The following is a 22,834-nucleotide window of genomic DNA, read 5'->3' on the forward strand; positions in this document are numbered from 1 at the left end:
GTCACGGATATATACTGGATTGCTTACAGACTCGAGCTGGTGCTTTTTCAAAGCAAAGGAGAATGTTCTCCAGATTACAGTGCTAGTATATATGGTTGTGATTTTTTTTTTTTATGCTAATGATTTCCATCTTTGGAACAAACAAAATTACTACTAATTATGGTTTCCAGTCATCCAAATGTGGAGAAAGCAGGCTGAAGAAGGAAGTGACTTCTACTACAAGCATACACTGCTCTGCATTTATGTGGTTAGAAGATTACACTTTCTACCCCCCACCTACGTACTATTATATTCTATGCAACTTCCCACCTAAGCCTTCACAGCAGTACTCTACTATACAGAGGTGAAAAAGAGCATCTGAAGTCTTCACTGAGATTTGATGTATTTTCATTAAAATCACTGACTTCTTCCCATTGTAGATTTACTTAAGCATAGTTTGATCTACCTTATACCTTGAAATAAAATTCAGCTTTGTATATTTGATGACATTAACCATCTACACACAACTTTGATGCTGCTGTATATTTTTAAAAGTATACAAAGAATAAAACTCAGCAAGGAGGTATCATTTTCCTAATGATACCACGATTCAGGCCTAACAGATCTTCTCCTGCAGTGTTCATTAGGAATATAACATCTTTTTCTTCAAATACTCCAGAGAAATGCCACCTCTCAACTGTACAGAGTCAAAACAAATGTGTCCTAGAAACAATATCCCAGCAATTCTTTCCTCTGGGTCCTGTCTCTTTTGGCTTTGTCTGGTTTACACAAATCTGTATTTGATGCGATAGGAAGTACTGATTTTAGTATCATCAACTGATTTAGAAAGTCAGGGAACACTTGTTAAAATGCTTTTAGTATCACAAACTTGAATAAACTCAGAGAAGCAGGAGCATAAACTGTTGATCTTTTCTTTTTTAAATTTAAATTAAGCTTACGATGTTTGGACCCAAACTGGCAAATGGATCTCCCCACCTTCTGCCACCCAAGCAGGTTGGTCAGACTCTTCTCAGGTAACTAACACCTTAGGGCTCCTAGACCCAGTGCTCAAGCTGCCTTTATGAGTTCCACAACACCCTCTACCATCATGGTTATGGTCCCAAGGAGACCAGCTGAGCTGAGCTCATCTGCTTTGTTTTTCACAGATGCACTCTGACACCACCGCATACAACTTTGAGGGATGAAAGGAAGCTCCCACGGTCAATTTCAGGTTCTCCATCACCAGGTGGGGACCAGGCCACTTTCTGCCTGTTACAGTGACGGTTCGCAAGCCCCTGCTGGCTAAAGCAGCCCCACAAAACCCGAAAGCCCAGCGCTGGGCTCAGCCTGCACAGCAGCGCACGGCTCAGCATCCCTCGCCTCGCCGTTCCCGGGCGGGCCGACCGGGTACGTAGCCCCTGCCAGGGGCTGGCCTAGGGCAGGGCATGGGCTTGGCAGCACCCCAAGTCTCTACCGCTCTCTGAGGGGCTGCCAAGGGCTCAGGCAGCGCCCGGCCCGGCCCCCGGAGCCGCTCGGTCGGACAGAGGCGGCCCCGTCGAGGAGCGGCCCCGTCTACTCTGCGGCGGCTCCTCACCAACCTTCGATCGGCTTCAGGTAGTCGTAGTCGAAGAGAATGGAGAAGTCAAACTCCTCCTGCGGACTGCCTTCCCGGGCCGGGCCGGAGCCATGCCCGGGGCCCCCCTCCTGCGGGTCGGGCTCCGGAGCTTGGGCGGCGGCGTCCATCACGGCCAGAGCCCGCCCGGCAGCGGCGAGGCGGGAGAGGAGGGGAGGCTCGCCCGGGGCCGGACAGCTACCGAGAGGAGCCCGAAGTGCGAGAACCGCCGCGAAACCTGTCGGTATCCTTCCAAGTGCAAGTGGAGAGGAGTTAGAAGGAAGAAAACAAGAGGGGAAAACAAGCAAAAAGATCTCTCGGGGGTCGCTGAGGAGGGCGCGGCTGCCCCGACGGCGGGGGAGGGGTGCGGGTGGCGAGCCCCAGCGGCGGCACACGAGGGGGACAGACGCGACGAGCGGTGGCAGCTTCCTGCTCCGAGCAGCCACTGTCACCTGCCGCCGGGGCCGCCCCCGGGGAGGAGGAGCCCGGCCCGGCCCAGGACGCACCGGCCCCGCGGTGGGACCGTAGCCCCCGGGGCTGGGGGCGTCCAGGGTGAGGATGTCTGCAGGGGTCGGGGTGGGAGAGCAGAGGAGTGGGGCTGTGGAGGTGGAATGGACAAAGGAGAAGCAGGGCTGCAAGAAAAGCAATAGACTTGCACAGGGATGGGCGTCTCCAGAGACCCCACTCAGCCCCCATTTGGTGAGGCAACCCTACCCTGTTACCCTAACTTGAGCAAGAGTTGCACACAACCTCCTCCTCTCCAGCAATCGGGCCCCGTTCTGTTGAGGTTTCCAAGATCTCCAGCAGCTTAAGGCAGCCCAGGTGCTGCCCTTACCTTTTCCAGGGTCCATGTGTCCCCTGCTCCTGCTTCCCTTCACAAACTGCTGGTAAGGCAGCAGCAGGCATCTCATTCTGCCATCACAGGCTAACCCCTCTTAACTGGACCACCTTTGGAAATGACAAGTCCATCATGGACAAGGCCTCTGTTCTCCTCCTCCCTCACTCAAAGTGTTTCACAGAATGGGCTCTTGCCACCTTCCCTGCTTCCAGGCTCTCAGCTTCCCTAAGTACCCTCGGCCACATTCACCACATTGATTCTATTCATCAGCACCTTCCCAAGGTCCTTCACATAACTGCTGCATCCTCACAGCCTTCTACCCCTCTGATGGCTGCTACAACAAGCAATGACTTCACTCATGGGTAACTGGAGATACTAAATTCATGTATTTAGTACATCTGGTCAGAAGACTGTTCCCCTGCTTACTGTCTGTATGGTCCCCTTTATTAGTGGTGATGGCTGTCACTGGGTCTGTGAGTTTGAAAAATGCTCTTAGTCTGCAGACAGTGAAGGGAGGCAAAGGCAGAAGGACCAAGATCATTTAAGAAGTATTTTGGTGCTTACTTCAACTTGTTTTCATTTCTTAAGCTTGTTAGTATAACAGAATTAACTAAATTACAAATCTGACCCTAAGTTACTATCCTATAGTCACAGAAGGTCCATTTCATAGCACACGAGCCAGAATCTCTACATTTAGGCTTATACCCTGTCACTTTTATCATTGATGTGGCCAGCCAACCAATAACAAACTTCTCATCACACCCTTTTGCTCCATCCTTTGCCAGTCCAGACCGCAAGAAGTTGGACTTTCCCTGTGCTTTGAAATGAGTTTCTACACGGAGCTGCTGAAGAACCCCAGCAGCAAGCGCTGCACCAGTCCCCTCACCCCAAAGCAGGGACCGGGAGGCGCTGGAGGCACCTAACGGCGAGCAGGAACACTGCACAGCGCCCTCGGGTGAGAACGGGGAGCAAGGGGATGGGCAAAAAAACTGCTGTTGTGACTGCACGAAGGCAGGAGGGGGAACAATCAGCCTGGAGCTAGGCCTTTATGACATTATTTTTGTTCCTGGAAAGTGCCAAGGGATAGGAGGGACCAGAGCTGCAAAAAGGACAGGTGATCCTGCAGATGGGATGTGCCAGGCTTTTTACTAAAGTATTTACAGAAGGAGATGGGTAGCTGGAAATACCAGCAACCCTACTGGTATATTCTCTAGATATATTTCCTGTCAAAGTGTAATTTAAATGCAGAAGGAAAAGCCATTATTCCATATTCGCAGTCACTAGATTAATGAGTGATTTCCCTGCAGTCAATGCCATACTTTAACTCAGCAGAGACTAAAAGGACAATATTTTTTCTCATTAATGCATAATATACATAGTAACACAATAGCTTCCTTGGACTAACCTATCTGAACTTTCTCCTGCACGCATTGCCAAAACAACCAGAAATGGTGCTTTGCTGAATTTCCACAAGAGTCAGCACATGTGCATGTGCACACACGTGTGTAAGTGCTGTGACAAGGGCACAGGCTGTATCTGTTTCCTCTGGTACGACACTATGCTGCTGCCTGACCCAATGTGGCTCCTTGCTCAGTGGAGGGACTGCTGGAGCCCATTTTGAAAAGGATCCAGTGCTTACTCTGTGGTTGAGCTGGAGACCACAGTTAAAATCTACCTCATCTGCTGCAGCAGTTCTTAGTACTACCCCAGGCACTGGTTCTCTGTAGTTTTGTAGTGTCTGGTTCTCCAGAGGCTCTGCTGCTGCTGGGCACAGACAGGGAAGCCAGTGATTAGTGGTCTTGGCTACCAGCAGTCAGAAATGAGGCCACCCCAGAAAGCTGCAGATGGGGTTGAGCTCTTACCCTCAGGAACGTGCATAGGGAACAGAGGCTGTTGGCCACCAGGAAACATGTGCTGCTCTCTCTGAGGGCTTGATCAATTCTGAGTTGTTTAAACATGAAGAAAACATATATTAAATTGGTCTATTTATATATCTATTCTAAAACAATGCTTACTGTTTGCTGGAATGCTAGCCTTTTACCATTGGACCTTCTGCTTAAAATTCATTAGAAAACCCAAATAATACTTGTTGATCTTGGCTTAGCACTAAACAGAGCTGTCATCCTTGCAGCTAGCAACACATGGAGCACAATTGGATAGCATCACTTGTACTAGCCATAAAAAGAAAAGACATGAACACTAACACTGGCCTTTTTAAGTAAGATATAGGGGATTGGCAGGAGAGCATGGGGAAATTACCCCAACTTCTGCTAAATCTTTATCTGATACATTAGCCTATATTTCCTGGCTTGCCAACAATCCACTAAGCATATGAAGTTTCAAATTTATCCTCATCTACTTCTACAATTAGTATTATTCCACAAACGGGAAATGTATCTTTTGCTCTCTAAAGTGACCATGTCATTCAAAATAGTTTCACCACTAATACACGTAGTCATAAATTTTGACACTGGCAAGGAATTAGGGTGACAAGACAGTTTCCACAGGCTCTGAGTGCACAGAGGTGTGAGTTAAAACACTGTACTCTGTTTGCTGTGTCAGAACCTACCAGTAGGTTGTTTTGAGCAAAAATGGTGCAAATCCACAAAATACAGATCTAGCCTAAATATTAGAGGTGCATGAAACCATTAGTAGGTACAAGCAGCTGCAGAATTCAGCTCAAATGAGAACTGTAGTTTTTGGATGCCTCCAAGGGCTGAATATACCCAAAACATGCTCTGCAGACAACAATGAAAATACAACATTAAAAATTGTTGATGGTTTAGCTGTTAGAGCTACACAACTGACAAATACCACCCATAGTCAGGAATTTTAAAAAGACATGAAGAAAAGGCAGGAAAAAATGCTAAATTTATATAGGCCATGGACACTTCAGCTCAGTACATACACTCAGAAAAAGCATCCAGCCACTCCAAATCAAAGGAAAAACCCCAAAGTGACAAACACTTCCCAATGCTTGTTTTCCATCAGGGCTGGAGTAAAAGGCTGGAATCTGCTGTCCAAAGACCAGAAACACTAGCTGTTTTCCCTAAACCTCAGTCTTTTTCATATCAGAAACACTTCCTCTCTACAAAGATTTTCCATTTATTTCTCCTTTTGCCACTGTCAGGAGGCCGACACTGCCACAGCTCCCAGCCACTGGTGACAATTCTCTGCTTGGGTGAACAGCACCCATATTAGAGATCTGGGAGTCAGCATTAACTGTTTTGTTTGGGTTTGTTATTTATTTATTTTAAAGCTGTTTTGATGAACCAAAAAGGTGTTTTGAGAACTTCAGAAAATTCTGTCTTTGGCAGCATTAACAAAAATTGCAGCCACGTATACTTGCAGCAGCCTCTACAGAGAGCATAACTGGAAATGCATTGTGCTGCCATTTCAGGGAATTGGAGGATTGAAGGAGTCCTTTTCCACATAGTTGGATCAGTGCTCGCCTTTGGCAGGGCTTTGCTTTAATAAACTCTAAAAGTATGTGAATACTGGCCTACCTAGGTACTAGGGGATGAGGAATCCAAAAGCAAAACTAAGAAAAGTAGTTTCTAGTGTAATAGACACTATGATTTAAGAAGTACTTAACATACTTCTTGCTGTTTAAATTTACTGCAGATGTAATTTATCGTTTACTGTTTTCACTTTCTACTTATACTGTCCCATTGTATTCCCTGTACCAATAACTTCACTAATGCAAGTGATCAAATGGTGCTCTGTGCTGAAGAAAGCTTCAGATTATCTTCTCAGAAATACAGTGTCTGTGCTAATTATTATATGGCCCACATGAAAGGTAACTTACATTTGTATCTGTAATACTGCAATAGTCTCACATTTACCTATTTTTTTTTTTAACGAGAGGTAAAGAAAAGTGGATTAAAAATGCTACACATCTGTCTAGTAGCTAAAACCCAAAGAAAATATGAACCAATGCTGCCTTAAAAATCTCAGTGTTCTAATGGCATATGTGGCAGACATTAGAAATTTAACAGGCAACTCAAACTTGTACATGGACTTAATCCAAATTCTTAAAAATGAGCTCAGACTGTGAGTGACTGGTTGGTTGGTCTGGAGTGTGGGGAGTGCTATTAGAGAAGAAGAAGAAAAAAAAGAGACAGAGAGGAGAAATACTCTGATACTTTATTTAAGAGGCACACATACTACTATTCAATTCTGGGGTCAGTTTGAGTCAGAGATACTACCCCCCAATTTCAGGCTTAAAATGGTTTGGCAAGAAAGGACAATGGAAAAAATGCTCCTATCTCCATATTCCCATTAAGTTCTGTGCAGACCAAAACCATGCACATATCATAGTTTAAAAAAATAGATTAAGCCAGTAGTGGAAAAGAAGTTCTGGGATATTATTATCCTTGGCTATTTCCAAAAAATGAATGATGAAACATTCAGTTAGAATATTGGAATGTTATAAAAAAGCATTCCAATTATGTCAGTGTCCCATCTGTGAATGTGATTCCTGCCCTATATGAAAGACTCTGGAGTCATTTGCTGTTAGCTGGTGTAAACTGTGTCCTGCAGCACAGGCTTACAGGGAGAAAGGAGCTACCTGGAGAGAGGAAGCAGCCAAAGATGAGGGACCAGATGACACAGGGACTCTTGGTCACCTGGTGAAAATCTCTGCCATGGCTAATGTCTTGCTGACACTTGCAAAAGCACAGCTCAGGGAGCAAAGTCACTGGAGTATCTTTTCGCTAGCAGGGCATTAGGCTATGCAGTCTTTATTCCCCATTCTGAGCCTGCTCTAACCGTACAAGGAGGCTGGAGCCCAAAATTATTAACACTTCATTGTTTACACACCCTGCATTAATGAGACTCTTGCACTTTGTTGTGGGTGCAGAAATCCTCATAAAGACAGAAACCGATCCAAACGTGCCATGTGCTATCAGCCTCTAGCAATTTCATGAAGCTCTTTCTCTGCAGAATGGGAGCAGATTTAGTGGCACGAAGGAAAGTTGTTGCCAGGGTCTGCTCCCATTGCCCTACGCCACCAGCAGGAGAAAGCATTTTGGCTAAGGGAAAAAAAAATATATGCAGGGTCTCAGGAGCATAATCTTTCTGCAGTATCTCTGGGCTGAGTCATGCAATTGCTCTTTTGGCTACTGTGGTCTCGAGTGTTTAATCTAGGGAAAAAAATAAAAATTAAAATAAAAAATCCGTGCCTTTCATTTTGCTCTGGGGAACAGGCAGTCTTTGGGAAAGCAGAGCTGCAGAGCAATGTTAGGAACCGGGGTAGTGGCAGTCCGAGCACTGCCTTGCGCTTTGGTACGCTGCTACTCTACAGCAGGTGAGAGTGAGACCTTGTCAGCACCGAGAAGTGCAAGAAGTTTCCTGTCTTTCCCTTTCCTGCTCCCTCTGCAGCAAAATAACTTGGCGGTGTTGTGGGAGTGACTAAGAGCAGCTGAAGAGCTCAGGAGAGAGAGAGTTTTGTCTGGAGAAAGCTGAGGATACACGAAGCAGGGCAATGGCCTGATCCTAAGGCGGTATAAAGCCACTCGGAGTCTTTCTATTGGCTTGTCCGAGAATGGGAGCTCTCGGATGATCCCCTTTGGGTGTACGTGTTAATGAGTGTGTTTTGGCAGGTACTTACGACGGCAGAAGAAAACAAAAAGCCTCTACTGAAGGGCTCTTCAAATAAAGCCCTACGATACCCGTCTCATCCCCCCCACAGCCCGCAAACCCCCTCCGCCGGCTCCAGGAGCGCCTGGGGCGATTCTGAGTCAGCAGCGGAGCCGGGGCGGGCGGCGGGGACGCGGTGCGGGGGGTATCTAAAACGGAGCGAGTGAATGGAAAAGCGCTTCCCTTCTCCACCTCCCGCCCCCTCTCCACTCTGCTCCCGGACCGGCAGCACTGCTGGCACCTCACCTGCTTTTCCCACCCGGCCCGCGGGGTGCAGCGTCGAGCACCCCGGGAGAACGGGCAGACAGCCTGGGGAGGGGCTGCAGGGCCCGGGGGGAGCAGCGGGAATCACCGGTCCACGGGTGCTTTGCAAGAGCCGTGCGGAAAGGGGGAACCCTCCCACGAAGCATCCTCTGCCGGCGCCCACGCGGACCCGGAAGCCCCAGGCACAGCTGTGCCCGGAGACCCCCTCCCCATCCGCTAACATCGCCCGGAGAGATGCCCCTTCTCCCGGTTCCGTGCCAGCAGTGCACAGCCGCTGCCCCGTTCGCAGCCCCTTCCCCACTCCGGACCGCTCCCTCCGCCGCGCCCTCCTGCACGGTCCACAGCCTCCTTCCCCGCGACGGGTGGGGACGGAGAACGCTGCGGCCCCTCTTGGGCAGCAGCACGGTAGAGCCGGGGCGGCAGCGCGTAGAACGCCGCGGCGGAGGAGGGCGATGGTTCGGGTCGGAGCGGACACGCGGGCGGGAGGCGCGGATCGGGCGCGCACCGAGCGCTGACAGCGGAGCAAACTCCTCCCTCCTCTCGCCGCGCTTAACTCTTGCCTCCACCGGCACACCGCAGCTGCCGCCCCGAGCCCCCCTAGCCTCCCCCCTCTCCGGCACGGCTCGTCCCCGCCCGCACGTCCCAGGGGGCTGCCAAACCCGCCGGGATCCGCGGGCATCCCCGTTGCCAGTGCGGCCGCGGAGCCGCCGCCGCCGCCCCCAGCCCAGGGCTGCCGTGAGCTCCGCCGGGGCCGCGGAAACTGCCTGCGACCGCCCGAGCCCCCGACCTGGGCAGGCGGCGCAAGGGTTAAGCGGCCGGGAGGTTACTCAGCGAGACGCCTGGGGTGATGGCTTGGAAGAGGAGAATCCTTCTGGCTGAAGTTAAGAAGAGGTTTCTCCAGACAGATTTATATCGCCTTCGCGGAGCGCTTCAAACCAAGCCTAAAACCAGCCCAGTCCCTTCCCCAAGGGACCTCGCCATGAAACCCTTCCTGCCAGCCCAAAGAGCTGCCTGCGAGCGAGCTAAAATCGGCAGGATAAACCACCTGGCCTGAGGAGTGACCTGCAGAGCCCCCAGGGCAAGGGCAGCGCACAGAAGGGCACACAGACACACAGCGCAAGAGAGATATCCTACCTTGATCCATAGACCTCATGATGTGGTGGTAATGTACCAGCCTGCAGGCAGCTTCTCTCTGCATCAGGAATTAAAAAAAAAAAAAAAAAAAAAAATTAAAAAAAATCGACAGTAGGCAAAAAAAAAAAAAAAAAAAAAAAGTAGAAAAATAATCTTCTTTAAACCATGTTCAACCAGTGCCGCCCAGACACAGGGAACCCCTCTTGCTCGCCTCCTCCGTAAGTGTTTGGAGGTGCAAAGAGGGATCCGAACTGGGCTGAGCTTGTTCCTGAAGTGAAGTCAGTTCTCTGCTCTGAGATGAGGGTTACTAGAGAGGGAAAGGCCACTTCCTTCCCTGCTCCGAGTGTTTATAGTCTTTGAATGCTGTAAAATAACGGGATTCCCTCACTGTTTCCTCCTGTTTATCCCAGTGCCATGGAAACCCCTGGATCGACTCCATCTCCCAAACTGAGGGCTTTCCTGCAAACTTCACACTCAGGAATCCATGACGTCTCCCAGCTCCGGGCCAAGGCAGCTCTGCGGCTTTCTCAGTCTGCAGCACAAGCACTTAATTGTTGAGCAGAAAGTTAGAGAGCGAGAAAGAAAGAAATATGGATGATGTTAAAAATCCCAGTGTGTGCTTTTTAAACAAAACTTTCAGGCACTGCAAAGCCTTTCAAAGCAACGGGGCTTCTGTGCAGGAGTTTTCCTCTTCCCAGCAGAGACAAGCTCGGGCTGCTGCTGCTTTTACCTCTGAATAAATCATTCAGAAAACTGAAGTCCCCAGCTTATAGTTATGTCTTTTAAATTCGGCAGCACCCTATAAATACGCATCTTGTTACTGGCACAGGTTTTGGCTTCTAATTACCACTGGCTCAATTCTTCATACAGAAGACAAAAAGAAAAAGAAATAATCAGTTAATTTGTTTAGTGGCATTCACAGACCTCTCTCTGTTTCTATTTTTAGCTCCATTTAGAAGAGGAGCAACCCCATGGATTTCCATTGATACACGTGGAGCACAGCAAAAATGAAATAGCCAAGGAAGCTTTCGAAACCAAGACAACCCGTGTGTGTTTACATGTACTATGTATAAACAGGAAAATAAAGCAAGAGAAAACAGGAAAATAAAGACAAAGATGTCATGAACTGTGTGCTGTCTCACAACGTATAGTTTTCACCAGCGTGTTAACGAGCATCTGGCTATTAATATCGCGCTGGGCTCAGTACCACCATGCAACTGGTCTTATATATATATATTTTTTTTTCCAAGAAAAGACTAGGAATTTGCATGCATAAAATGCTTCTTCGGGGACCGTGATAGCTCTGCAGCCCCTCGGTGTTAGTATATAACCCCACCAAACGCCGCCCTGCACATGTGGAGCCGGGGTGGCTGCCGGGGTCAGCTGGAGCCCCGGGCAGCAGCGGGGAGTGAGTCACTGCAGAGGGACTTGGCCCGGAGCTGCACGGAGGGCTGGCTGGCACCCGCGCGACATTTCCATTTTTCACTCCCTCAGTCCCAAAATCGACTCGAAGGAGGTATCACAATCAAACTTTCTGCTTCTCGAGTTTGTTGTCCCGCAGGCTAGCAACTGCAGGCAGGCCAGGGAAACTCAGCGCACCTCACTTTCCTACCCTTGGTCATTTTTGGACGACCCGAGGTGGAAATACTTCCCCCAGCCCCACGGGCCCGTTATGCAACCAGCTGCTATCGACCCCCAAAGTGAGGGGAGCCCCGTCCCGGTCAGGCTGCGCCCCTCAGCTACCCCCGTACAAGACCCCTCCGCAGAGTACCCCACTCACACCCCTGCCGGCTTTTAGGGAAACTTTTTTTCCCCATCCCCGCAGAGGGTGAAGACTGGGGCCTTCTGCCCCCCGCAGCAGGTACACCCTTTGCCAGCATCACTACCCCGAGATTCCCCTCTTCTGAACGGCAGCGGGCTGCAGAGCAGCACCGAAAAACTGCTCCAGACACCGAAACTGCACCGGGGTGCACGTACCCTTCAACAGCCCCTTCGACGGCTCACTTCGAACCCACCATGTTTACGAGCGAAGTCCTGCAAAATTCCAGACGCTGCTCCGGCCACGGCCTCAGGTGCATCCCAGCCCACTCCGCGCCTCCCAGCTCCTTCCCCGGGGTCACGCCGAAGCTAATTAATGCGCTTGATTGGACCCGCTATTGGCATCAGCTGAGGTCGAAAGCACCTGATTTCTTTTTCGAAACTTTAAAGAGAAACAGGTTGGTTGTTTCTTTGCTTGGAAAGCAAAGCAATTATTAATAATTACTATCATTTCACCCCTGCCACCCACAATCCTTACCCTGGCCCTGACTGGGAACCCCAGCATCACTCGATATAATTGCATTAAGAAATGCAGAAGTGGGGAAGGGGCTTCAGACGAGGGGGAACACTAGTGTAGAGCTGGGAAGGGGCGAGTTGGGAGGGGGCTGAGCAAAGGGAGCACTCGGGTGCAGGGGGACACACACAACCTGGGGGGGCCGAGGGCACCGGGTCGTGCCAAAGGGTATCCCAGAGCGAGCGGAGAATGGGCGACCCCGATGGAAAGCTTCTCCTCCTCCCACGCTGAGCTATAACGGGGGGAGCAGTCACAGCTCAGCGGTTATGGCACACAGGTTGGCTTCCCTAGTCTGGACCGTTTAAAAATACAATGTCTTTCTTTTAATAGCTCAGTTTGATCGGCTCCCGCTAGTTCACATGACAGGGTTTTCCTAAAATATCTTCTTCCACCAAGTTTTTTCCAACTTAAAAATGCTGAATCCTGCTACCCAAATTAAACTCAGTGCAAGGCGAAAAAAAAATTAAAATAAATAAATAATGAAGTGAAAGAGGGCTGGCGGCTGCCTCCGAACTGCTAGCATTCCCCAAACCAGCATATGACACAACTGTAAGATTTCCAAGGCTTTTGGAGAGTTCAGGGAGAGAATCCTGTCCTCCACTGGCTGCAGCTTCCCCTCTGAGTTAAACTTTCCTGACGGAACCTTTCTCCATCTGGCTCCGTCTCCCAGCGCGTTGTGAGCGGCCGCGGAGGAGCAGGGGATATAGTTCAAGTCTTATATAACTCTGCAAGCTGGATGCGGGGGCAGAGACTTTCCCTAGAAACGAGAGATTTTTATATATATATAGTTATTTTTAGCTTCCTTTTTCAAAGGAAGGCCAAATACCTCCGACTTTCCTTTGCTTTCTTATTTTGGTATCACTAAGGGATTTTATTTTTGGAGTTAGGGACCTATTAATAGCTAATATTTTTAGCTATTTATTCCCTCTTTAGGAGAATACTTCCTCTTCCTTTCAGGGGCACATTTTGGACTGCATCACAACTCCCCAAAACCAGACCCTATCATGCCTATGGCACCCCGTTTGCCAAGAGGATGCCCAGCTTTTGGGAACAGGGCGCATCTCCTGGCCCCAGCTCGCTCCCTGACTCAGGAGGTAGGTTTGGAAACCGATGGTCTCCCCGTGAGCAGCCTCAGCTTCCTCCGTGCTTGACCAGGAAGCTGAGCAAGCAGCTCCCTGAATGGGAGAGGAGAGCTGTGGGCGGCCGGGCAGAGCCGGCAGCCAGCCAAGGGGGCTGGGAGGAGTCGGGTCCCAGGGGGTCCTTGGTTTCCCCCGGCAGCTGCCCGCAGTATCTCCCCGCCACCAGGCAGGACCGCTGCGTCTCCCGCTGGGGAACGAGCGCTCCCCGGCCAGCTCCGTGCTGTTCATTGGCAGTAACACCGAGACGGTTACTGTATTTTTAAAATTTCTCATGTTGTCCAGGAGATAAGACATCAAGGCTTCCTGAGGATGTGCTCTCAGGCCATCGGGGCAGCTGCCCGGAGTTTATCATCATAGACTTCATGGAGACATCTCTGTTTTCCACTTGCAAAAGGTATGTCAAGCTCACAGCAACAAGAAATGTTTTTGACAAAAGCTCCTCACCCTTCCAAAGTAAACACTCTTCTCCCCGAACCTGCCGTCGCACACAACACGCTGCCCGGCGCAACCCCGACATAAACGTTTAAGACGTCGAACGGATCCGTGCTTAAACATCAGCTGTACACACTGGGGCTGTGTCTTCACCGCACCCAACCAGGGTTCCCGGACGGGCCCAGTGAGGGCCGAACCCTCCCGCAGCTGGAGCTCGGCCTGCCCGAGCAGCGCCAGCCACGCAGCCCCCCGCACAGCCCCAGAGCATCCCGGCTCCACGTTACCAACTCGATCTTACTTCTGACAATGCCCTTGTCTAAACAACGTGTTCACTCGCTTAATGAAGTTGCAAACGGAGTGTCTGATCTTGTAATGAGCTCAGCGTGGCCCGGGGAATCCACCCACATACAACTCTCCGAGAGTGGAACTGCTTGAACTTTTCCCATCAAAACAGTTTTTCCAAATGACAAACACTCTTTCACCTAAAATGAAAATTGGTTGAAGTTTTGTTTTATTTTTTTCTTCAACAAAACTCAATAAAATGAAGGGCTATTTGTTGACCTAGAGTAGGGGGTTTTTTTGTTGTTTTTTTTTTAACTGGCTTTTAGTAAGAGGATTCTGTTTATGAACATTTGAAATCATTTGTACCAGTTAAGAGTGATTTTTTTTACCTTTTCTTTAACAAAGGCAACTTCAGAAAACAAAACCCACAAATAAAAGCATACTGAAGAAATTGTAGAGGACAATCTCTTTCCTTCCCCCGAAAATTTCCTGTAAAGGAAAAAATAAATGTCTTTCAACTCACTCATAGAACAATAGGGCCCCACTCTCACTGTCTTTAGTCAGGCAGCTCTTGAATTAGTGTCCTCTTATGGGACCAGAAGGATGTAATTAATTCAGCTGGCCTGATACGATCTCCAGGTTGTAATTTCCCGTTTCACCTATTACCGTGCCTGTCTTCTAGAAACCTGTAGGACTGCAGGCAGGCTGCGAAGCATATCTGCAAAGCAGTTGCACAAATTCATAACCACTTGTATGTGGAAATGTCTGACATGTCCCTCATGTCAGGTTATGTGTGAAAGAAGCCCCAGAGCTGCACATGCAGGAAAACCAATTTTAGGCCTCAGCTTCCTGAAAAACCCGATCTTTTTTTTTTTTTCTTTTTGTTTTTTTTTTGTTTGTTTGTTTGTTTTGTGGGTTTGTTTTGGTTTTTGTTTGTTTGGTGTTTTTTTTTTCCCTTCAGGGAAAAGCCCCAAGGCTCAGGGATCGCCCGGCCCCGCAGCATCCTCCTGCCTCGCAGCATCCCGAAATCCCTCGGCCCGCCGCGACTTCCACCCCGCCTCTGGGATAGAAATCACTGCTCAGATCTACCCTGATCCCTTCAATTTGCAAAAAACCGGCACTGAGTCTCGGCTAAGGAATTGCAGAGGCACGGGAATTCATTTGCATGAGAGTGAAAACAAGGCGGGATGAGTGGTCCCTGAGGTGCGGCGGGAAAGATAGTTCTTCCCAGGACGCTTTTTTCCCCGCCCCGCAAAAGGCAAACCCTGAAAATTTTCAGCTGAAAATTCGAGAGGTAACGTGTATTCCCTATATCCACTGGAGAAAGAAATGGAGTCCGCTCCCCCCGGCAGCGTCACTGCGGGATGTGGGGAGGGGGCAGCCGGGGAGAGCAAGGGACGGGGAAGGTGCAGGTGGATCCTGACCTTTGCAAGCACGATTCAGACCTGACAGCTCGGAAATAAAAGCAAAACTTTGGTTTTCTGGATGGTAAGTGGCACTAGGTCTACTCCAAACCTGAACTGCACTTAGCGGACTCTGATTAAGCAAACTTGTGCGAAGAGGGATGTTTATACACCGTGATTTATACTTTTGCCCAAACATCAAACAAAGTTTTCAGGGAACACTTAAGCCCTCCAGATAGGCACTGCCTTAAAAACTATTACCAGTGACTTGGTTAACAGCTGTGACGCTTTTTGCAGCAAGTAAGCACGTAGGATAAAAATCGAAATAAAATCTTTTTGTAAAAGCAAGACTAATTAAACAAATAAGGACTGTGAACAAAGCTATAAAAATGTTGGTTTCTTGCCAAGGATATTTTCTCTTTAAGTTTATAAAACCACAGGGCTGTTTTGTTTTGTTTTCCAAGTTTTTTAAGCTAAGGTTCAAAAAAAAAAAAAAAAAAATCGAGAGAGAGACAGACAGCTACTTGCATTAGTCACACTTTGGAGTCAGAGAGGTGTTTCTCCATGCAGGCAAGGCAAGTAAAATACATATTACTCTTTATGTCCTTGCTTGTAGAGCTTAAGGCTCTGTAACTGCACTCACCAGGCCACACTTTGGGAAGAGAACTTCAACAAACAACCACGCCTGAAAAATGCAATTTTAAAAATTTAATCCTGGATTTTTAGCCCCACCAAAAGTTGCTACCTGGGAAATTCCCATTAGGAGTTATACCTGGGTAAGATATGGTTTGTGAAGCTCCTTCCTTTTGCGTGGCACAGGAAAAAAGGGAGAGGAAGAAACTACACGTGCTGGCCAAGACCAGGCAGTGCAGTTCCACACCTCAGCTGACAGATGCCCCTGAGCTGTTCAGTCCAGTGCCCTTCCCTGGGGCTGGGGATCCTTTCCTGCCTCCTCCCTTCAGTGAAGCTGGATACAACAGAGATCTCTGTCTCCTAAATTACAGTTTTTACAGCACCACGAGGAAATAGCTGGTCACTTTTGCACATTGCTCCCAGCTCACAAAAGAGTTTGGGGGATAACTCCAAAACACATTAAGTCAAAGTCATGCTGTTTTCTCACTATATAAAGTTATTTTTTCACACAAGTTGTATGTATTGCAGTTTAGAGTAATATTCCTGTATCTAAAGACAGACTATAACTCACTATCAGAGCACTGACAAAATATATATAAATAGATAGCATTTATTATAGTTATGTTAGGATGTAAATGATACGAGCTAATCCAGCTAGACACCTGCACATTAGGTTCAGGATGGAAACATTGATGCAGTTATTTGCTATATCATATGATAGCTAAAATAAAAATAATAAAGAAAGGTTATGCCTATTTTGAAAAAGTGGTTTTGTCCCTTTAATATCACCACCAGGGCAAGGGAATTTGATATTATATCCTGAACACAATTTATGATTCATTACTAGGGCTCTAGCCACACCCAGCAACTAATCTAGAATTTCACACATCTAATGAACTACATACTTGAAATATGTGGTCTGTAAAATCTGATTTACACTGTTGTTAAAATAGCTGGTGTTTGAAACAAAATATATTTTAAAGTATGTATTTGTGCACAAGGTTTGTTGTATGGGTTTTTTTTTTTCTAAAAACCCCAAACCCGGTCATTAATTTACCCCAAAGCATATAAAACGTTCCTTACAATGTAATTTCTGGGGCAGTATTTCTTTCAGCACCTCAGATTTATTCACTAGTTTCTTTGGGAGCAACTGCATTTAGTTATACAAAGGAGTGGAAAGCCCCCACAGTGTAATTGAAGGTACTTCAGTGGGTAAGTTAACTTGACAAGTCAGCTCATGATGGAGTCCAGGGTCGATAATTAGTCCTTACCTGACACCATCATAAAACCACAGCATTAGGTCAGTCCTTGCTTGGGCCATACAAGAGGTACCTTGCAATTCCAGCTCATTCAAGCATGTTAGCTTTTTATTGGATGTTAACACCTGATATTTCCTCCAGGCTCTGGTTTTACTGAAGGCTTTGTGGCATTATGTTCTTCAGAGCTGGAATGGCAACAGGAGCTGAAAGAAAGAAGAGTGGGAACCAGTATAAATCACCACCCTGCACAGTATTCTGATGGTGAAAGATCACAAAAGGCACCTTGGCTGTTAGAGGAAATAGCTGTCATTCACGTGTGAAATACAAGATGTTTCTTTCTATTTGTGGTGAACACCACACCTGTAAAAATTAGTTCCACACTTCAGTAATGGGGACTTGCAAGAATTAAATTTGAACTCAAACAAAACCTGAGGACTGTGTGAGGGTGTGGATGAGTGTAACGGGACAGTTTTCACCAGCCACAGGTACCACCAAGATACCAGCAGAATGCATTTTTTCCCAATTGATTTTGGAAGGATTTTCTCCTTGTGGGTTAGTGTTGCAAGTACTAGTTTTACTTAGAAAATTTGTTTTCTGTCTCATTTCTCCCTGTATATGGGAAAGGTAAGCTGTCAAAATCTGATTAGCAGAAGGTTTGAGACTCCCTAGAAACAAAATTGTGCAGCTCTGAATCAGACTTTGTGAACTCAGTTGCCTGACAAATTCTAACACCACCTTCAGCCTAAAATGAAAACTCACTTTGGTGAATTTATGCAGATCCAGCTAAAAAGGATGAACACATCTTGACAAATAAATGAAACTGTACCAAATATTGGAAAGACATGCATCTGGAGAAAGTAAAATAGGTGAGGAATTGATAATATCTAACCTGAGTCTTTTAGAAATATCTTCTCAAGTTTACAGCCCAGCTGTAAAGGTGGAGAAGCTCCAAGTGCTGGTGCCACACTGTGAATAATAATTGAGAAATGGTTCTTTGGAGTTGGAGTAGCTCACAGCAGACAATGATAGTGTATGTCCTGTTTAAAACTGCCCTTCTCCTTCTTCAGGGATTTAACTTACCTTGGAAACACACAAATAAAGGGAAAACCAATGTTATCTTGCAGCTTACACTTTGGGCTTGAAATAATTGTTCCAAGCTAAAAAGAAACCAAGGTGGAATACTAAGTAATAAAAGCTACATTAATAAAGATCAGGATGTAACTCCTGCAGTTACAATTAAAAATTAAATGAAGAAAAACATCTTACATGCAAGTTGACTGATTTGTAACAATACCTGCATGCACAGGCAATGTGCACATGTGCATCAGAATTGGGCATGACTACTGCTGGGGGAAAACCAGGAGGGAAAGCTCAGATGGGCAGGATGGTGCTAAGGATTTCCTGGACTTGCTAACCATGAGAACAGCTCCAACAGCAGGAGCTCTCCTCACTCACACCGCAGGCTCATGCCAAGGAAGCCTTGGCAAGAGAGTGGTTAAAATTCTGGCAGCTCTTCATGAGGGCTCTGAAATTTTACAGCTCATGGTGTGCTTGTTGTCAAACATAAGGAGAACAGGATGGAGCCTAACAGAGGGGCAGCTGGAGAGCAAAAAGCATTTCCAGCAACATCTCCAGGGCACAGATCCTACCTTGTAGGGGCCAAGAAGACCACTGGCAATGCTGCTGCCCTTGTAGCAAGATGATGAGCTGCTTCACTGTCTGCTGTAGTCTAGAGGTCTCTCCTCTCTTTAACTCTTGGAACAAGATCAAAGGCAATAAAACACAGTAAGCATGAACCATTTGAGCTCCTGATTCAAAATCAGTGCCCTGGCCTGATTTCCTCGTGGGACTTTCCTCTCCAGAGCAAGAGCAATGGTTCTGCTTGAGCTGGTACAGGGCAGCAGCCACAGCAATGGCAGATGCAGGATGCAGTGATTCCCTGGAAACCACTGCATTGGAAAAGAGATGCTGTCTGACAGAGGGAATGATGATCCTTATAAAAACATTTCTTAAAAATATTTATCTCAAATTTACAAAGGATGCAGAGGAGTTCTGACTGAGTAGGAAGCATCCCTGCCTGTCCCGATGGCTCAGCATTAAGCAGCATTTCTTTCCATGGCATTATAGAGCTGCTGCTGGAGCAGGGAAGGTGCATTACACATCACCACATATAGTGGTCTCACTGATGAATGGCTTGTTCTCATTTTAAACAGGAGTGTCTGAATTCCATCACTGGTCAAAAAGTCACATTGATGAAATCTGCCACCGTACAAAACAAATCCAAAGTGACATGTCTTAAAAACAAAAGAGCCAACAAAGGACATAGCTGTGTCTAATAGCAGAGAAATACAATGCCTACAGCAGAGCTAAAATACGGCTTTTCTTGAGCAGATGTGCAACACTTGAGTAGATCAGTGATGAATTCTAAAGCACAGGAGACACCCACTTCCCACGTGCCCACCAAGGTGTGTGCTCTGGGTGTGTTTCTGAGCTGACTATGCAGAATCTTGCAGTACAACCAATTCATCTCCCCTTGTGCTCTTAACTTGTATTATGGGTAGTTCTATCCTGGTAAACAAGTTTCTGGATATAGTTAAGCTACTCAGAGTGTACATTTTAAATAAAATCTGTTTCACATAAAAGGACAAATGAGAATGACTATTACCCTCATCTTTAATGCGCTAAATTCTTTTGCACAGATTGTTCTTGTTACTATTGCTTTCTGAGAGAGAATCTGAACAGCACACAATATTCCTCCTTACGTGCACAATTACAGCAAGCCAAGAGAGGGAGGCTTTAAAGTGGGAATGCAATGATTTTAAAGCCCTTTTTTGTAACCCACTTACTCAACAGCAGTTAAGCTTTGGCCACAAAGGGAGGAAGAGCAGCAGAGGGAAGGACATTCTTCTGAAGGCCAGATCCTGCAAGCAGCTGATCATCTATAACTTTAATTGCAAGCAGCCAAAATTCAGAGATTCACCATGTGACCTAAAGAGACCCACACCACCCAGAGAGGGCCAGGAAGTGCCAGCTTGTGGCCCCAAGGAACCACAGCATTAGTGTTGATACTGACCTTAAACAGGTGCTGGACCAGGATTAACTGCTGCTAATAACTGCTGCCACACTTGGCAAAGGTTTTTTCCTTGCACTACTTTTATGTAGCAGCAGCAAAGCTCTTTCTGCAGCCAGTTGCAGGTCACACACTCCAAAACTCACCATTTTCACGTGCAGTTGTAAAACATTTAGCACAGATGGAATTTGGATCTGCAGTTCCAGTTTCAAGATGAAAGAATCTAGCAAAGTGTTTGGAATGGGGATTATCAATACTCCATATAATAGCAATAGTTTTCATACTCCTAATTTAAAAACAGACATCTGGATACTCTGTGGAATAAGGAACTTTTCCATAGGATAATAAGGTGGGGAGAAAGTCTAATAATCAAAACAAGAATATTGTCCTGCACCTCACCCTCTGCTGTGGGCTTTGGGCACATGCCAGAGAGCACGGGCTCTCTCTGATCCCATATCCCACCTGTAAAATGGCAACAGGAGCTGTTACCATCATGACAATGACACTTAATGCCAAGGTAATGGAAAAGAGAAGAGGGAGAGTAGGTGCAGAGCTGCTATTACTTAGAAGGCAATGGCAGAGGTCATCTCCACAAGGTCATCACCTCTCCAAATGATTTAAGGTAAAAGGAAGCTTCTGTATGTCTTCACACAAGACATAAAGCTCAGGGCTACAGTAAGATACCCAATTACCAGCTGGCACCTATTCTTTTTTTTCTTATGTTGAGAGAGAAAATAAAAAAGGACACACTAGGGTATAATACAACCACAATTTGAAAAATAAGGCCACCAGTATTCTTTGGTAAAGCCTGGGCTGAAAGCTTACCCCAGGATGTGTGATCTTCCAAAAATCTGCCAACCCCTGCAGTGTTCAAGCTTTTTGTATGACCACAGCCACATGAAGAATGAAATTAAACCCCATGGAAATCTTTGACATTTCTACTATTATGCAATGTTTGGGTGAAAAAAAAATTGCAGAAATTCTACTTTGCTTTCCAGAGTGAGTTTAGAAAAACTATTTCTAGCTTCTTTTAATTACACATTTCACCATTAAAAAGAAACCATCCATAAATTAAAAGAACCACTAACTAGGGCTTATGTAACCCATTTAGAGTGGGAAATTGGTAACACTTGGGAGTGAAGTCTCTTACTGTAATTTCTGAAGTCTACAGCATTCATTTGATGTGTGCAAACATCACAAAACTGTTTATTTAATATTTGCACTTACCATTTTATTAAAAAGTTATTAATGAAAAAGGTTAAAATGCTGGCATCTGCATCCTATAGAATCTAAAAGAAAAAATTTAACAAATTTTAATACATTTAATGATCTAAGGGATAGTTTATCATTGCTTTAGGAAAATGGGTTAAATAGCCTCCCCAATTACAGATTTATTTTATCCAAGTTTTCTTTTTTTTTTTAGGGTGTTTATGGCTCTATTACATTTTTGGTAGAAACTGTTGCACTGTGTTCTTACTTAGTGTTATTGAACTTCTCCCTGCAGAGAGTACTCAATGTAAAACAATTGCCTCTCCTTGCCATTTCTGACCCAGAATCAGGGCAGTGAGCCCTAGCCCTGGGACTGCTGTTGTGACGAGCCAATAACTTCATCAGGAGTTCAAGTGATGAGAACATTCCGAAAATAGCTGCTCCTAAGGTTATTGCATCATTGCTTTTCCAGGAGCAGCATATATATGTTTCAAATGAAACATAGCTTTTCTGCTAATTCACAGCAGTGGGTGCCAGCAGGGACAAACACCTTCTCCCTGGCTGGGGTTACACGAAAAATTTGCTAGGAAGATTTGACCAGAATTTTCATGAGTGAGCCATGGCTTTTGAAACTAAATTTGCAAATTACAGGGCTTGCTTAAAATCCTCGGGAAAGCTGTCTTTTCTTTGTAGAAAAGACAGGGGCAAAGTGGCAGACCTGGGCAATTACAGCTTCCAGGTCCTCTCACCGGGGTAAGTGGGAGAGGTGGTGGGACAGGGGCAGGGCCAGCACTCTGCTCATGCCCAGGAGCAGCTTCTGTGCTCCATGGGGCTAATCCACACCATTAAATCACAACATCTTGCTGAAAAGTGGTCTTGCAAGAACTCACTGATAAAGTGAAGGGCAGCAAAAGCTTACACTAATACTTTAAAAAACAAAACCAACCAAACAAAAAACCCAACCCAAACAAAACACCGACCAAAATCCTCCCTGCCAAACCCCTATCCTCTTAGGACAGTTAGAAAACTGTTTATAAAACAGAAACCAGTGAAGCAGGTCTACCTTTCTGACCAGCAGAAAATACTGCTCATCTCTCAGTATGCCATGTGGCCACAATGAAACTTAACCTATATACTTACAATTCTGTAAAAATACATCTTGGACTGATCGTGCCAGGACTCACTCAGGTAAGTGATACATGGTGTATATGGATGAAGTAAAGAAGTTGCATAAAATTTATTTTTCCACCTTGTTTTACAGCATTCCCTTTTTAAGTTCTTATACATCTGCAACATATAACTCCACAGAACAATAAATAATTGGCATTCATGTCTCTTGAATCAAGAGTATTTACACGTTGTTTAACTAGATGACAGGTACAAAACATCAGCATCACAGTAAATATCATTTTGAACACCAGAATCCATTTCCCCAATTAAAAATTAACATTTAACTTTTAACAATTAAAAATGTTCTCAAAGGCATGTAAGTACACAAGTTGTAGTAGGCAGTAGTAATGGACCATATTGGCAAAGCTGTAGAACCCAGGATTTCATGCAAATCAAAGAGTTTATTAATTATGAAATAACTACTAATAAATAAAAACT

General features: G+C 46.2%; 1 protein-coding gene across 1 annotated transcript in view; it reads right to left on the reverse strand.

Annotated features, from left to right (window-relative positions):
• Positions 1-1,989, reverse strand: part of NFATC2 (nuclear factor of activated T cells 2) — a 79,640-nt gene extending 77,651 nt beyond the window's left edge. Inside the window, 1 exon segment of the mRNA XM_030463293.1 lies at positions 1,578-1,989. Coding sequence (XP_030319153.1) covers positions 1,578-1,722 — 145 coding nt within the window. The 5' untranslated portion in view covers positions 1,723-1,989.
• Between the last annotated feature and the right edge of the window lie 20,845 nt (positions 1,990-22,834).

This window comes from Calypte anna, chromosome 20 (genome assembly GCF_003957555.1).
Source record: "Calypte anna isolate BGI_N300 chromosome 20, bCalAnn1_v1.p, whole genome shotgun sequence".
Classification (NCBI taxonomy): domain Eukaryota; kingdom Metazoa; phylum Chordata; class Aves; order Apodiformes; family Trochilidae; genus Calypte; species Calypte anna.